The 18,570-nt window shown below is 33.8% G+C and overlaps 1 protein-coding gene across 7 annotated transcripts in view; it reads right to left on the bottom strand.

Moving 5' to 3' along the window:
* ZNF638 (zinc finger protein 638) overlaps positions 1–18,570 on the bottom strand; it is a 98,949-nt gene that overhangs the window by 13,744 nt on the left and 66,635 nt on the right. For all 7 annotated transcript variants that reach the window (XM_023224118.1, XM_023224117.1, XM_023224112.1 and 4 more), the window contains 11 exons: positions 18,247–18,297; positions 15,650–15,721; positions 14,790–14,876; positions 14,255–14,323; positions 13,842–13,882; positions 12,243–12,374; positions 10,400–10,528; positions 8,725–8,766; positions 8,105–8,239; positions 6,130–6,255; positions 1,844–1,881 (listed from right to left, as the gene is read on the bottom strand). In XM_023224118.1, the coding sequence (XP_023079886.1) occupies positions 1,844–1,881; positions 6,130–6,255; positions 8,105–8,239; positions 8,725–8,766; positions 10,400–10,528; positions 12,243–12,374; positions 13,842–13,882; positions 14,255–14,323; positions 14,790–14,876; positions 15,650–15,721; positions 18,247–18,297 (922 nt within the window). The remainder of the gene's footprint in view (positions 1–1,843; positions 1,882–6,129; positions 6,256–8,104; positions 8,240–8,724; positions 8,767–10,399; positions 10,529–12,242; positions 12,375–13,841; positions 13,883–14,254; positions 14,324–14,789; positions 14,877–15,649; positions 15,722–18,246; positions 18,298–18,570) is intronic.

Here is an 18,570-nt window from a genome sequence, read left to right as displayed (position 1 = left end):
AACAGGAAAAATAGTGACATTCAGTTACAGCAGGTATATGAGTATTATTTCTCAAAACAAGCTTTTGTCTTTAAATTACAAGACTCATTTCCAATAATGAAGAATATACTAAATTCCTGCCTCATTACTGTACTGCATATGAAAGCTTTAGGAACTTAGGGCTAAGTAAAAACATCTATGGGGCTAGAATAACAATGGAGACCTTGATTCCTGGCTCAAGGATACAGCAAGACTTTCCCCTTTACAAGTTTTTCAATAAAAAAGTTATTATCTTTTATACAAACTGAACCATTATGCAGTTCCATACTTGAAACAGAGAACACAGGTCTACTCAGAAAAATTATTTAATTCCATATTTGTCCTTGAGTGCTAGTCTTTTTAAATCATAGTGTTTTCTTTAGAGAAGTCATTTACCAAAACTAGTATCTACTTTCTGGCTAATATGGGAAAAAAGCCTCAATATTGATCAAGTTAGTTTGAAAAGAGTTTGAAATGTCAAATAAATTACATTAACACCAAAGTTAAACAACCACCCTTTGTAACAATCAAATGAAAACACAGCCATATTCTGGGAAATGGAACAAAAAAGGATTCCAGAAAGGCATTTGAGATATAGATATCTCATCTGCCACTCCTCCCTCCTGCCCCAATATCCCAGTAATACCAGAATTTCAGAGTCTTTGGAAAAAGCATACAGTAAAAGCTGGGCATGAGAACAAACGTTAACACTGAAAGACAAACTCCTGAGAAACTTTAAACTGGGACTTCACAATGCTAAAGATTAGTGTTTATTTCAGAGGCGAACTGGTTACTTCCTAATATTAATGAATTAGAAAAATTTCATCTAGCATTCTTATTTGTGGCCTTAATCAGATGATAAATAAAATCTGTTTACATGTCAACAGGATGAGTACAGACATAATGTGAATTATTGAATTATAATTGTATCCACGTGAGTTTCCTCTAAACAGTATTTAAATAGTTTACATTAGTTATAAACAGAAGTATCATATTCATAATGAATTGGCAACCATAAGCGCTTTAAAACAAAACAAAACAAAACAAACAAGTGTATGTAGTACCAGCTACACAGGAAGCTGAGGTGGGAAGACAGCTTGAGCCCAGGAGGTTCAAGGTCAGCCTGAGCAACAGAGCAAGACCCTGTCTCTAAAAAAAAGAAAAACAAACAACAAAACCAACAAATAGTATTTTCTCAGCATCAGTTCACTCCAAAAGAAACGTTTAGTATTCTGGACATACTCCACATTTTTTTCTCTAATGTAAGTCAAAAAAAAGGGGGAATTAATAAGTTTTTGATGCCAATTTTAAAAATTAGTTTTATGAGGTTGAATAGCTCTAAAGTCATTAAGAAACAGATTCCATTTTAAAAGTTATATCTAAACAATGAGAGGAGAACAATGACCAACTGCTATTGCTATGGACAACAACTTTTCATGCGGACCTCTATCCGCATGAAATTTTACTATCATGTTTATTTTGGAATAGGAAAATCTAACAAAAACAATGTAATTACTGTTTGTGAAGGTGAGTTACTGGAGAATCTTAAAACATTTTATAAAGAAGTGGTTTATTTAATACAAACTGTTTATATGTTCAGTTACCCTAAATATTCAGTAAATACTTAAATGAGAGTAAATAAACAAAAAACAACAAACAAAACTCCTAGGTCAGGCTGAATCCAAAAAGAAAACTGTAGCAAGCCCATATGTACACAGAATAAATATGTAGAATAGAACTTTTCACTACATGTGAGCCATAAAAATACAGCAATAAAATTCAGAAACTACTACACAGAAGTGTTAGTAAACATACAGCAACATACCTTTCTTTTTCTAATTCTGGGTCATGCTCAGTTTGCACCTGTAATATAATCAGCATTTTATTAGAGGCTATTCCACTGGATTTGAAATATTTAACTATAAAAGCAATGTTTTTAGTTAAAATTTAAGCTAAAAAAAAACTCTTAAAAATGTATCAAAGCAGCTAGTTTTCAGTGTCTACATTACTATCAGGTTCTAGAATTTTTTTTCTAATTAAAGACCTCCAAATTAGGTCACACACAATAACTTACATTAATGAAAAAATAAGTTTCCTTAATAATGATATAAATAAGAAACTTTTTTAACTTTAGAAGCCTGGAAATTCTATCTTTTCCCTAAACAATAAATGTGAAATATCAACATCTTCCTTGTGGAATTATTTTAAAAGACTTCTAAGAGAGATCAGCTGTCTAAAAAAGTTTCCTATTCAAAATACGTAGAAATGCTGAACAAAACTGAACAATAATCCTTTTAAATATTTGTCTGATATCTGATAAATATTTTATTTATCTGAAATGTGGGCCCCAAAAACCAATATTCTGGAGCCCCCAAAAAGGGCAGGAATTAAAAATCAGTCCCTATAATGCCAAGCACTGTCCCGGGTACTTGGGATGCATCAGTGAACAAAATGGCAAAAATATCTGCCATTTAGAGCTTATACATAATAGAAGGAAGCCTTTTCTGAGAAATCATGCATTCTCTGGGTAGAAACTTTCAAGAAAGATTTTGTCAAACTAAAAACTGAAAACGGTACTTTAAGGAAATTCAATGTGTCTAGAGAGGATTCCTGGCATAGGTGTTTGAGTCCAACAGTAAAGACTTTCTTTACTGGGATATCTGGTGATAAGTCTAGTTTATATCCTAATGATACTGGCCAAAACTAAAGATGATGGTTTCTAAGTCCCAATTACAGACACTGTTTATTAGCAGCTTTCCATTCAGGAGAAAGGTTTATTAGAGAAAAAACAAAAAAAAAACCCTGTATGGTCTCAGAGGAACTCTACATCACATACCTATACTGGTCAACTGACTTCCTTATTCATAAAGGAATAACATAAAAACAAATGCACAAAAGTGAACAAGGTAAGCTAAAGAAAAGATATTTCAAGACAACTGAAGTGCCTTTTAAAAACCTCAAAGGAACAACCTCAGAAAAATTCAAGAGAATATAGTATCTATGAAATCAGTGCTGGTGCTATTTCCAGAAAAACAGAATATTAAAAATTGAAGGAAACAAATCAAAAAATAATAATAGAAAAACTTCCCTGGTTCACGCCTGTAATCTCAGCACTTTGGGAGGCTGAGACAGGCGGATCACAAGGCCAGGAGTTCAAGACCAGCCTGGCCAGCATAATGAAACCCCATCTCTACTAAAAATACAAAAAAAAATTAGTGGGCATGGTGGCGCGTGCCTGTAGTCCCAGCTACTCGGGAGGCTGAGGCAGGAGAATTGCTTGAACTCGGCAGGTGGAGGCTGCAGTGAGCCGAGATCATGCCACTACACTCCAGCCTGGGCAACAGAGTGAGACTCCGCCTCAAAAAAAATGAAAAAAAAAAAAAAGGAAAAACTTCCTGCTCTAAACACAGGATGTAGGAAATGAGTCCCAAACCAAGAAAAAACCTTGCTCACTGGACTAGCAATACCAACCCTCTCTTCAGAAATTCTTGAATCACCAAATATGTCCGTAAAGCCTTTGATCTGGTTCTTCTGTCTAAAAAATCTCTTCTCTTTGAAATTTTCTTAAAGCTTGCTCTCTTCCGTCAGGTCTCTCAAATAACTCTTCTGCTGAGGGACTATCACTGACTACTTTAAGATACACATTCCCCACATTAATCATTCTCTTTTTATCTCAACTTATTTATTCACAGTCTTTTTACCACTTGCATCTGTTTATAGTCTATCTCCTCCACTAAAATATAATCTTTGAGGACTAGGACATTGAAACAATGTTCATTATGGTATTCTAATACCTAAAATAGTGTTAGCATAGAGAAAAGGAATTAGATAAATACTAGTTTAGGGCCAGGCAGTGGCTCACACCTGTAACTCCAACACTTTGGAAGGCCCAGGGTGGAGGATCACTTCAGGCCAGAAGTTTGAGACCAGCCTGGGAAACACAGTGAGACCCCATCGACACACACAAACAAAAATAAAAAATCAAATAAAATAAAGTTAGCCGGGCATGGTGGCATGCCCCTAGAGTCTACTCTGGAGGCTAAAGTGAGAGGATTGCTTAAGTCCAGGAGTTGAGGATTCTGTGGGCCATGATTGCACCATGGTACTCCAGACCAGGTGACTGACACAGTAAGACTTCGTCTTTAAAACAAGCATAAAAACTAGTTTAAAAAATTAATATATAAATCCTAAAACCTTTCAGAGGAACAAAATAGTTATGACCCAAACCAGCTTTCTCCTAATACTGGATTCTGGATGCTAAAAATAATCAAAGGAAAAATAGCCTAAGCACAGAATTTTACATCCTGACAATCAATCAATGAAATATATAAGAGCAAAATAAAGTCGGTTTCAAACATGCAGAGATTCAGAAAATGTACTGCCTCTACATACTTTCTGGGGTAAAAAAAAAAAAAATTTGAGAATGTACTCTAGCAAACAGAAAACCTGTGATGTGACAGAATCCAAGAAAAACCAGACATAATTCAGAAAAACAATGAAAGAAAACCAAAGGTGTATAATTGGTCGACAAAGCAAATGGCCATAACTTTAGAAAAGAGTCACAAGAATAGCTCTGAAAGGAGATTCCATTCAACAAATAGTAACTAAGTTACAGATGATCAGAGTAACTAAGTAACAGATGATCAGAGTAACATGAAGACTGTCATTTTTTTCCCCTTTCGACAACAAAATACAAATCCTAAACCATACAAGAAAACCGTAATCTAAATACTTATGAAAATGAAAATGTGGCACCATTTTGAGAAATGACTGGGAATATAAGAAACTCACCTGTGAGTGTAGAGGTTATGGACACATATTACATATTGCCTTCTTTATAAACCCATTCTCATTACTACTTAATTCTGCAGTAAGTATCTTCATATTCATGATATCAAAAATGCATATACTAGTTTTCAGTATTTAGAATGGAGTGCTACATTGCTTTGTATACAAGCTAACTATAGATATTGAAATAAAGGTCACACATACTACACAAAGAAGTAACATTTCAGTCTAACAAAAACAGTAGGTATTGAAGAGAGGATAATATAAAGTTGATTCTTTACTCATTTTAAATAGTAGTCAATTAAAAACGGTTATAAATAAGTCACATGTACTATCCAACTTAAGCTATACGAATAAGGTTCTGGGTAAGCGCTTAGGAAGTGAAGTACCAATTCAAGCAGAAGTTTATGTAAATTTTCACTTGTTTAATTTTCTTTTAACTCTAAGAATTTGGACTGTATTTCCGGGATAAGGATTTCTGTACAGTCAGTCAGTGTTTAATTTTGAACTTAGTTGAACACAACTAAATAATAACTTGAAAAATATAAATGACAAATTTTTAAAAATGCATGTTCTGCTGAGGAATAGCTAAAAACTTTAAAAATATTTTTTCTGAAATTATCAAGTGAAATGATCCACTCATTTGTGCTTAAACTGGTACCTATCGTAATACATTTACTTACAGATACTCTAATTTAGATTTAGATGAAATTGCCTTTTTCTTTAGATAGTACAAGATTTTTAACAGATTGACAGACAACACATGGACACCAAATGTAAGGTTCCATTATTTACCTCTGCTATCGGCATACAATGGAATACAAGGAGAAAATATCTGAGTTTGAATTTAATGCTTTCAAAGGTGGCCTATTCATAGCTTTCCTCTATGTACTACTGCGTAAGCCAAGAACCTGTGAAATCTTATTTCTTAACACAAAAACAGTTTATAATAAATATAACTGAAACAAAAAGAAGAATAAACAAACTTCCTTCTACCCAGAGGAAGCCAAAATGGATTCAAAGTAGCTGCATTCTGGAGACAATCATGTTACATACAAGGAGTCACTGTACACAAAAATGTAGATACCTACATGTCAACAATAAGTATTCAAATGCATATATGTTACACTGTTGAAAATTTCTTTATTCTCATTTAGACAAATTTATACTGCTTTATAAACTATGAAAATTGGAACACTGATTGCAAAACGAATTGTAAAAATCATCTCTAAACACAGAAACACTCTGACTACTGCCTAAGACTGACCTTTATGTTCTCTGTATTTTCTAAAAGCACAAAAGCTGAAGCAAGAGAAATCTTACCTCTGGTAAGTCTATCTTTGGAGATAATGAGCAGGTCAATATACGGTCACCAATGTTTCGTGGATTTTGTTTCAGAAAGCTGTACATTGACTGAGCAGATTCAGGACTATCTAACTGAAGAATTGCCTTTGGAGAAGATTAAAAAGTTATGAATATTTCTTTAAAAAAATTAAAATTAGAATAACCACATAATCCAACAATTCTACTTTTTAGTATATACCTAAAAGGAATGAAAGCCGAGACTTGAACATGTATTTGTATACCCATGTTCACAGAAGCATTACTCACAACAGACCAAAGGGAGAAGCAACTCAACTGTCCATCAATGGATGAGTGGATATAAAAATGTGTTATATGCATAAAACAAAATTATTACTCAGCTTTCAAAATGAAGAAAAATCTGACTCATGCTGCAACATGGATGAACCTTAGAGACATTATGCTAAGTGACATGAGCCAGTCACAAAAAAGCAAATACAATTCCACATACATGAGGTAACTAGAGTAAATTTATAAAAACAGAAATAAAGGTTGATAAGGGCTGAATTAATGGCGAGTTATTGTCAACGGATAGAAAGCTTCCAGTTTGAGAAAATAAAAGTTCTGGAAATGGATGGTGGTGAACGGCTTAATAAAACACTTAAACATGGTTAAAATGTTAAATTTATGTCTTACAAATGGTAAAATTTGTGTATTTTGCTACAATAAAAATGCTTTTAATTGTTTTAAAAGTTTGGAATATATTCTTCTTTCAGGTTTCAGATATGTGATTACAAAGGGAAGGTTAATCCTTATTTAAAGGAAATAAGAGAAAACAATCCTTAAAATGTTGTAAAGGCAAGGCAAAACTGAAGAGAATGATAGGTATTTTTTTAAATAGAGGATTAAAAATGTTTACAAGAAGGGTTCAGAATTCCTATGTGCCATCTGTGCCCCACCTTCCAATCTATGTCACACTATTTATCATATTCCATTCTATGCTCTATTTATCAGAAGCATATCAAAGAAATCTAGTTGTTGGTTAATTAAGAGCTCTTTATGAATACTGTCCATTTTTATGTAAAACCCTGCCTTTCTAGGTAATAATATGGCTGACAAAAATTTAATTTTAATGAACATATAGCTGAAACACATATTAAATACAGAAGGCATACCAAATGTAAACAGATGAGTAATTTTTGGTTCTTTAAGAGGCCAAATCATGAAAGGAAGGAATGATTACTCTATTTTTGAGACAGGATCTCATTATGTTACCCAGGCTGGAGTGTAATGCCGTGAACACGGCTCACTACAGCCTCCAACTCCTGGGCTCAAACTACCCTCCTGCCTCAGCCTCCTAGGCAGCTGGGACCGCAGGCACATGCCACCATGCCCAGCTTATTTTTAAACTTTTTGTAGAGATGGCATCCCACTATGTTGCCCAGGCTGGTCTCAAACTCCTGCGCTCAAGCAATCCCCTCGCCTCAGCCTTCCAAAGTGCTGGGATTAGTGAGCCACGGCATCCAGCAATTATTTTATCTATATCTCTCTCTTTCCATATAAACAAACAAATAGACCTAACTCAGGTGTTTCATAGTTGGAAGGGACTTAAAGAAATACTGGTTAATACCCCTTTCATTTTACAAATAAGTGTAAACCAACTTAGCCAGGACCACGAAGATAGTTAAGATCAGAGCCAAAGGAATTCAGGTCTAAATTTCCCAGTAAGATAATGCTGTCTGCACTGTATTACCTTTCCCCCTTGTGTAACTCTTATCTTTCCTTAAAAACTAGGAGTTCGGAAAAAAGAGATCATCTCTTCTTTCTCGGCACAATCTAGAATAAAATATTCTGGTTTATCATAATCGTGCAAAGTGGTTAATATTTATAGGTGCTTCAGATCAGAAGCTGAGTTAGAAGCTGCAGATCGTCAGAATACAGGGTTATTATATATTCTTTATAGAATGTATAGCTGAATTATGAGGGAACTTGTTACCTTGTTTTTATTACTTATGAATACATGGTGATCCACTTTTCCAAACTGAAGTCCAACACAAAGTACACACTGAAGTCCATCTTCCGGTAAATTATCAAGATGTACAAATCGATCATAAATTGTATCTATATTTGCCTGTAGTTTTTTTTTTAAGAGACAGGATAGAAAAAACCACAGCTGAAGCAACAAACCATAAAACGGATTAACATTAACTTACTATTACAGAGGTTAGATGATGTTCTCTCCCAAGAGTAAGAAAATGACTACATGGGGGAAGATAGTGAGGTCTTGATTTTACATACGAGTAATCAGTAAAACGATGTACTAAAATGGGAAGTAAAATATTTCTACTATCAACATAATGTTTACCCAAAACATCCTCAGACAAGATATTGACCTACTACACTGAGTATGCACTCCAGTCCCTGAACAATTTTTTCGCATCAAGGACTACAATAACCCTTTATTTTTTATTTGTACCAAGAAGACCCATCTGACATTTCCAACACCTCAATATCTTAAAATTAGTTCTAAGGTTTTAATCCCTAAAAGGCAAACAAGTAAAACAATGTTTCCATCAATTAAATAAGTATACAAAAGCATGTAAATGCAAAACTCACCTCTGGGTCGTTTTCTCTTACCAAGGTTATAAATATAGCTTCCTAAAAAGCCAAAATAGATAAAGGTTGATGGTATAAGCTCTTTCTCATACAAATACTTACTTAGGTAAGATTTATAACATGACAATCTATACAAATATACATCACAAAGTATTTCATAAAATTAAGCAGCAGCAAGATTTACATTCTTTCCAAAAATCTTTCTCTCCTCAACAAGCCTCATCCTAACTCATATAATTTAATTCTTCTTATTCCCCTAAGAACATACAAGACTAATATCCCCTAAGAACATAAAAGACTAGTAAGACAGTACCATTTAGGAAAGACATTCAAATTCACATATAAAGAATAAAGAGATTTAATTTAGACAACAAGGAAGAGAATTCAAATTACAAAAGAAAAGTTAACTAAGCAAAGCAGGAGATGAGAAAGAACAGAAATGCAGGCAAATAAAACAACACAGAGCATAAATGCAGATTTGATGCTACTGAATTATGAAGAGGTCAAGAACATCATGAAACAAGGATATCAAAGCAGGCAGAGGACAAGTAATGGAAGGCTTTGTGTGTAGCAAAGGAACCTGGACTTTGTAAGACTGAGGATCCTAAACTTTTTTTCTTGTTGATACTACTGACGTGTACAAAACAATCTCGCCAATTGTATCACATTACAGTGATTCTTAATGAAAGGTGTTTTTACATTACATGCATTTCTACCTGCCTCTAGAGAGGATGTAACATTTCTACCTCGTGTAATGCATACAATATTTCTACCTCATGCTTCTTAGCAGTTGACAGTAAATGTTTATAGGCCACACAGAGGCACTGAAGGGTGTGTACATGAGATAAAAGCTGAGAACTTGATGGAGTTTTATAAAACTGAAGGTAGCGTGTATGTAGAAAAGACAATTACTTTTGTATACACAAAAGGTCCAGGAGGCGGTCTGTCTGTCTGTTTTAGAGACTAGGTCTCCCTCTGTCACCCAGGCTGAAGTTCAGTGGTACAATCACAGCTCAGTGCAGCCTCGAACTCCTGGGCTCAAGTGATCCTCCTACCTCAGCATCCTGAGGAGCTGGGACCACGGGTGTGCACCTTCAGGCCCAGCTAATTATTTTAAGTTTTGTAGACATGGGGTCTCACTTTGTTGCCTAGGCTAGTCTTGGGTCCTCAAGTCCTGGGCTCATACAATCCTCCCACCTCAGCCTCTCAAAGTGCTGGGATCACCAGCGTGAGCCACCATACCTGGACTAGTAAGAGTTTTTAAGAGATAAAGCAATGGTATATGGGATGAGGAAGAGGGAACAAGCTCACTGAGTTAAACAAGATTTAGCAAAAACTCAATGTAAGAAATGAGAGAAAAAAAATTAAAGATAACTTCCAGAATTCTAGTTCAGATGACAGATAATGGCAGAAAGATAAGAGAGAAACCTTTTTTTAAGATAAAATTCAACCTTTTTTCCATCCCAACATGCATGAATAGGATTCCCTCATAATGAAAGTAACTCTCAAACAGTTGGATGGGTGACTGGGTGATTGTTGGAGGGACAGGAAGAAGCTTTCTTAGTGTCTGTGAGAAAAATGTGACCCAAAGTGGAAAACTAGAAAACATAACAGACTGTAACAAATTTGATTTAAAAACTTAGTAAGAGCTAGTAAAAATGGTGGTCTGATTTACCTCATCTTTTATATTCATGTTTTCAGGAGCCATACTTATTGAGAGTTGATTTCCATCCATCAATACTGGGAAGCAGGTATAAAATTTTACCATAGACTCGGCAGCTTTTCTATTTATTTCTATATATGCCTTTTAAAATAGAAATTATGGTAACAAAAAAATCTTACGTTAATTTTTCTCAAAAACAGACTTACAAGTATCAACAAACTACTTTAAAGTCAAGTGAATTGAACAACTTAGTAAATATTTTTAAGATACAAAAGGCAGTCCTCAGAAAACTGAGGCCCAAAGACTATTACAACCACAAGCAAGAAATAATGAATGACTAAACTTAATATACTAAGGCAAACTAAAGAGAGAAAAAAGAATAGACATTCTAGCCACCGACATTAAGAAAAATCTTATTCAACACTGTATCCTTAGTACCTACAGCAGTATCTGACATGTAGCAGATACATTTCTAATCAATATTAGTATTTCTTGAGTAAACAAATTTATTGATAAAATATGAGAAATAAAGAACAAAAGAAACGTGTAATAATTGTGAAGTCATTTTTCATTGTTATTTTCATAGGTGTAAAACTGTAGCTCTATACATTTTGGTTTTAATTTTCACACCTTGGTAAGTAGAGGTTGAAACTTCTTCCATATATTTGATAGTTAATGAGGTAGAGAGTTATATGTTTGCTTACAGTTGTAAGCCTATTTGAAATGAATTATCTCTTAAGGTTGTCTTTTTATTTATTATAGTTTTAAAATGTTACAGCATAATGTAGATGTGAATCCTGTTCCCTTTTTAAAACAAATACTCTTCAGTTTTTAAATTTTCATTTTAATTTATGTTAATTTTAATTTCATAAATGTTTAAAGTAGTTTCATTAAGTCTCCAAAAATTTTAATTTTACTAAACTCCACTCAAAACTGGGCAGATAACTTAGGTTTAAAGTTCAATCGCTGTACACAACGCAATGGGTTTTAGTGTATTTACTGAGCTCTGTGATCATTCAAATAATCTACTTTTAACATAATGTGAAATTACATATACCTTACTTGTACTCATTCTCTTCTACCATTTTCTCAAGCACACTGGCTCCGAGTGCCTCAAAACATATATCCTATTCTACTTTCAAAGATGTCTAGTGACTACCAACTCCTTTCTATTGTAAGAACATTTCTTCCCACTATTCTAATGGTGTCATTTCCATGACTTAAAACTACTTCCTGAAATCTCGCTCGATTAAACATATTTTCTACAAGTTGATTATTACATACATTTTAATGTGTTGTTTTAAAAACACAAAGCCAACACATGCTTATAGAAAATTTAGAACATAAAGATAAACCTAGATTGTTTCAAGTATTGATGACATCATTAGCCTGAGTCTTCCCATTTGAGTATCACTGATAAAAGAGCAGAAAAGAGTATGAAATACAAGTAGAAGAATGATTTACAAAATCTTATGGCTTCCTAAAAAGCCAAAACAGATAAAGTTTGCTGGTAATAAGCTCTTTCTCATACATATACTTATGTATTAAACATATTAAAGATATAAAACATTTCCTATTTATTAAACATATTAAAGATATAAAACATTTCCTATTAAACTAAAATTTTGAGTAAAACTTTGACATATTAGAAAGCCATCTGTCCCCATCATTAAAACTATGTCTCATTACAACAATACTAAAATACAGGATATCTGTATTTTATATTTTAAAATCCCTTAGCTTGAAAGTTTACTTTGAGATACTGCTTTTAAACACTTTCTTTTTAGTTTTGTAAATTTAGTGTTTTTCAAAGTATACTTGCAGAGGATATGAACAGCTATTAATCAACTCTTACCTTTTTATGAGATGATAAAATCAAGATATCCTTTAAACCACCAAATGGTTTTGCTAAGTCATAAACTTCTTCTATAGAATATCCTTTATTAGGCAAATTAGAGATAAGCATCACACACATTTCTTCTGTTTCCTTCAAAACAAAATTTTAAAACCCTGGTATTAAAATTTCTTTAATTGCTTTTATATTTACTTAAGTTTATACTGTATTATCAAGTTTTATGTTAATATATCGTTGCATTTAATACAGAGGAAAGTCTGATAAACTCAAGAGGCTGGTCTGAACCTCAAATTAAAAAGAAAAGCAAAAAAGCTTGCAAATTTACACTCCTCAAGAGTACACAGACTAATTGTAGTTATACCATCTGTCATCTAGTCCAGGTCTGCTGGTCTCTTTTTCACCCACCGTTTTTTTGAGAGTCTTGCTCTGTTGCCCAGGCTGGAGTGCAGTAGTGCAACTTGGCTCACTACAAGCTCCATCACCCAGGTGCAAGTGATTCTTGTGTCTCAGCCACCCAAGCAGCTGTCACCCACTGTTTTCAAACACAAGTTCATTTGTTTCTGGCCACAACTGCTTCCTTTGATATACTGTCGCCATCCCTGTGCCTTGTGATAATATCTCCAAGCTCCAAATCAGTGTGTATCCTTTTATCTTCCTGAATAATATAATCACTTTTAGGCAATAAATAATACAAAAGCTCCTGAGAATCTTTACCCCATAACCCAATCCTCAATGCAATTAAGCACTTTTTCTGCCATCCCTTCTCTCATATCTATTTTATTCTTCAAGGTAACTCTCTCATCAATGCCAATTATTCCTTTCATGCTTATTGGGGAAATTTCTAAAGAAAATGTGTTACAGTCAACTTGGCAATTTTTTATCTCTAGGGGGGAAAAAAAGGCAGGAAGTTACAATTTTCATAAACCAGTTTAGTGTGACTTTAAACTAAATTGGTACTATAAAATACTTTTCCTAAAGTAAGACTTACTACTTAGTTACTACTTGAAGAATGGCTCTACCAGAAAAAAATAAACTTATGCTCAACACCTGAAGGATCTAAAAATCTACACCAGTAAAATGTACATTAATGACTGTAAAGTATTCATAATAATATACACAAACACAAGAAAACAATTATTAAGTGAACTTTCTGTCCTTTAAATAAAACTGCAAACTCCACTTGCTTCTCCAAAAATGCAAACAACTGGTATTCTAACCATTAACATATCTCCCATTTACCTCTAAGAAAAAAATAGATTTCACAAAATTCTACTGATTCTAATTTAACCAACCACTATCTACCCAAAACCCATTTTGGCATAACCTGTTGTTCTCAATGAATAGTAATCTTCAAAAAACATGTACATTTGTTGATGATCTGTTTCTAATTTTTGTGACTTACTCTGCACCTCAGGGTTTCTGAGCTAAAATCACATTTTTTTCTCTTTTCCTTTTTAAAAATCATGTGTTAAAAGTCATAAATGACTGGAATTTCTCATATGCCAAATACCGTGAATTTTTTACCTGGCTTTATAAGAAAAATACATTTTATTAAAATGTCTTGAGCTTTAAATAAATAAATAAAATATGAAAACTGACCTTGCTAACTGGTTCATTTTCTGTGGTCTCCAAAGCAGCATCTTAATACAAAATAAATTAAAAATGATGCAGACATATTTATCAAGATCCCACTTTATTCCACAATGAACAGTAGCTACATTAAAACGTATAATACAACAAAAGTCAAGAGAATAACTATATAACAAAATAACTACAAAAGTGACATTGACTTTTAAAAAACACATTTAAATTTCATTCTTTTCCAGATCAAAATTTCAGATTAAGAGATACAGACATGAATCATAATAATCTTAATTTCACTTAGGTATGGCATTGGTAATTAAAGTAAGTAAATGCGTTGGGGGGATACTAAATTAAGAATTTTTCTAAAAATGTTAACTTTCCTTCCACCTTTAAACATAAAAGAACAAATTAAATTTCTATTGACCTACCACAAATAGCTTCTTTAGTACAGTCTTCAGTGGCTTTGACTTCAATAATGGTCTTTATTTCAGAGTTTCCTGCATCAAATAGTCTGCTTTAATAGTCTAGTAAAACACTAATATAATTAAACTAATGAATCTAAACAGCAACTTCAGCTAGTTTATTTTGACATTTCAAGTCTCCTTAGGCTGACCTAAGTCAAACATCTCTCTTTGAAAAACAAAAGACAGCAATCCCCACTTTGATAATTTTTAGGCAAAATTTCAAAATATACCTTAAAGATGATCTAAAGAAAATAAATGGACCCATAGAGGGAAACAACACACACTGGGGCCTATTGGAAGGTGGAGGGTGGGAGGAGGGAGAGGATCAGGAAAAATAACTAATGGGTGCTGGGCTTAATACCTGGGTGACAAAATAATCTGTACAACAAACCCCCATGACACATGTTTACCTATGTAAGAAACCTGCACATGTACCCCTGAACTTAAAAAGTGAAAAAAAAAGAAAACAAAGCACCGAAAGATCACATTTCAAGCTTACCTGGTACAGTCACAGGTTTGTTAGAGTCTTTGTTTTTGACATTCCCAGTCTTTTTGGCTTCTAGAGACTTCTTCCCACCAGATTTTGCTTGTAAAAGTACAGTGAGCCATTATTCTAAAGGTCTGTTAAATCATTTAGCATGTTTCACACTAACGTATTAGTAAATTAGTTTGACTTTATTACAAAAGCAGCTCTTTTCTAAATATTCATTATTTCTATTTATTTTCAGTACCTCTTTCCCAATAAGATTAAGTCAAGATACAACTTTTTGGTGATGCCCTCAAAAGAGCCACATGTTTAACTTTCATATGGCAGACCAACATCATAATCACATACACACAAAAACAACACTGTGTAATTTCTGCAGATTCTTTAGAATTAGTCTATTAGGCAAGATACTACTAAAAAGATTGCTCTAGTTCCAAGGTGCTACATTTATTTTAAATAGTATTCCATTTCTTTATGGAAAAAAATGAATTCTCCTAACATAATCTTTTTAAAAGTAACAAGCATCTAAGAAATTGTACAAACTGGAGGTGGCAATATGAATTGACAACTCTAAAAAACACGAGGGAAACAAAGATTAAACCATTTATGGAGGGAAACGACAGAACAACCTGTGATTACAAAGCTGTCAAAAATGTACAGTTATATAGCTGTATATATATGTGATTGTTTACATGCACAAAAATGTATCTGCCTATTTGCCAAAGACAAAATTCCAACAAAATGGGTCAGGTTTTAAATATCAAGGAAATATCTACTAAACTCTTCAAGTATTAGATGCTAACAATTATTATACGAATTTAAAACGTGAATAAAGAATAAACAATAAAATCTCTCCTCCCCAATAGTCTTACCTGTTTTGATTGAAGCTTTATTACCTTTAGCGGCTACCGTTACCACAGATTTTACAGAACTTGCTGATTTCCCTAAATCACAAAAGCTGCAGTCAAAACTGGTTTACTTAACTAGTATCAACAATCCCCAAAGAACTTCACAGAGAAAAAAATATAAGAACAATAGACTATCTTTTATACAAAACATAAAATCATCTTTGGGACACAGGCCGTTTTCTAAATCTAGCAATGATGATAATTTATTCAAAAAAAAGAAATCACTGAAATAAGAATCTATCTCCCTACTGGGGTATAGGTCAAACATCCCTAATCTGAAAATCCAAAATCTGAAATGTTCCAAAACCTGAAACTCTGAGTGCTGCTGACATGACACAAGAGGGAAATTCCCACATAAGTACTTAAAAAAAAAACTTTGTTTCATGTACAAAATTATTTAAAACACTGTATAAAATTGCCTTCAGGCTAAGGTGCATATGAAACATAAATGAATTTCACGTTTAGACTTGGCTCCCATCCCCCAGGTATTTCATTATATATATGCAAACATTCCAAAATCTGAAAAAAATCCAAAATCTGAAACACTTCTGCTCCCAACCATTTTGGATAAGGGATACTCAACCTGTACTTAAAATAGCATTCATGCAAGTTAAATAAATTTCTGAATGTATGGATCAACTAGAAGCAAAATTACTAATTCCAAGGACATAAAAACAATCCCATAGTTTTAGCAGTTCCAAAAGCAGTTAAACCTAGACCCTCCCAACCCATGCTTCCATGGCTCCTAATTGATTAAAAAGCATTCAAGAACACTTGTATCATGGTCAGGTCATATAAAGATTGTTTTGACTCATTCCTACAGTTTCCTAGCTGTACAGGACTATTTAAATTGCTCTGACCATTATTTGTACCTACATTATCTATTACTATGGCCTATTTTCCAAGATGGTGCTGTTTATAAAGATGTGATCATCAAAGTGTTGCAGAAGACTGTCAGAGAGCCCAAACCCTTTCCATTCAGAGAGCAACACAAGATTTAACTTCGAAATTAGGATTCATAACAACTAGCAAGAATAGATGAGGAAAAAGCCCGAGATCAAAAATCAACAGATCTAAATTGAACTCCAATTTATATTGAGAAGCTTTGGGGCACTAACAGATTTGTGTACATATTTCCCTATATATAAGGGTGATGATTGCCAGAATTATGTTAACAGGAACCTTATGAGAATACAATCATACTTTCAAAAATCACACAAAAAGCATTCACTGACATCTACAAAAATCAACTGAACCAGTTTACAAATCCACCCTTTATATTCAAGACAGTCCATAATCTTTGCTCAAAAAGAACAATACAAATCCTTACAGCCTGTCACCTAGCTTGTCAATTCTTAGTCATTCACGACTTTTGCCACACTGCTGTAAACTGAACCTCAGTGAGCCCTTAAGATATTTCTTTCACTATCCCTATGTTATTATCACAAGTCAATTCACTTTGTAACTTCCATCTGGGTACTGGGACTTAAGGAAAAAATAGCCGGCATTAATTTCCAACAAGTAAAGGAGTGGCCATCAGCTTAATCCCAGTCTACCACATCCCCAGTGACTCCACACACTCAGTATCAAAGTAACAGCAAAGTGTTAGCAAAATAAATGCAGCTCCAAGACAAGTTTCCCAGCCACCCGTGACCCACTAGCTTCAAGACAAGTTTCCTAGCTACCCATGACCCACTCAAATTACTGCTTCTAAGAAACTACTATATGGAAATTCTGGATCTGCCACTAATAATGATTTCTGCCAGTTCCAGGCTGTTTCCTCTCCTTTTTAATATTATATGAAAGATTACTTATTTATTAGAGACAGAGTCTCCCTAGGCTGGAGTGGTGAGATCTCGGCTCACGGCAACTTCCACCTCCCAGGTTCAAGCAATTCTCCTGCCCCAGCCTTCCTAGTAAGCTGAGATTACAGGTGTGCACTACTAGCACCTGGCTAATTTTTTTGTATTTTCAGTAGAAACAGAATTTCACCTTGTTGGCCAGGCTGGACTCTAACTCTTGACTTCAGGTGATCCACCCCCTTCGGCCTCCCAAAGTGATGGGATTATAGGCGTGAGCCACCATGCCCAACTTGAAAGATAATTTAATACATTGATCTCTATTCACTTAAAAGAAATGACCCTGAATTAATGAGGATTTAGCAGAAATGGGAGAAAAACTGGAAAGGATTATGCCAGGGAAAAAGAGAAAAAAACTTAATAATTACCTAAAATCCCACCATAGCTCACAAAAACCGTAAGGGATCATATTTATTAAACTATTGTATAAAAGAAAGGAAGAAGAGAGACCTCAATAAAAGAGAAAGAGGAAAATATGTGATATTCATCATGAGAAATTTCTGCAGTTAAATTATTTCAATAATTACTATAGGAGCATTATCTAGTATATATCATTTCTCAAAACTGGTAGATGATTATACATCTCAAAGATTAGCATGCATTCAATACAGACTATGTCATGCGAAATCCAAGACTACTACCATACGATTTTAAAATACTTTGAAGTTTTAATAGTCTAGAATCCTAATTTAAAAAACATACCTGCAGATTTGTTTACTTTAGCTACAGATGCCTTGGCTTGTCCAGTTTTGGCTAAAATAACAAGAAAAACATTTAAGTACTACGTTACAAATAACATCATTTGGATTTAGTTAAATCAACCTAGCAATAATTTAGAAAGAACCCTGCAAGAAACATCCCTATACTCATCTTTGTATGTGTCAAAAGGCATACAGATTTAAATTTTAACAATTAACATTAGACTGACCTCCAGAAAGGCTGAACCAATTAATATTCCCATCAATAGTACATAAGCACAGGAATTATTCCCCATTTCCAAACACACACAATATATCAAGTCAAAAT

The sequence above is a fragment of the Piliocolobus tephrosceles genome, chromosome 15 (genome assembly GCF_002776525.5).
Source record: "Piliocolobus tephrosceles isolate RC106 chromosome 15, ASM277652v3, whole genome shotgun sequence".
Classification (NCBI taxonomy): Eukaryota; Metazoa; Chordata; class Mammalia; order Primates; family Cercopithecidae; genus Piliocolobus; species Piliocolobus tephrosceles.
The sequence above is the reverse complement of the archived record's forward strand: the minus strand, read 5'-3'. Positions and strand labels throughout refer to the sequence as shown.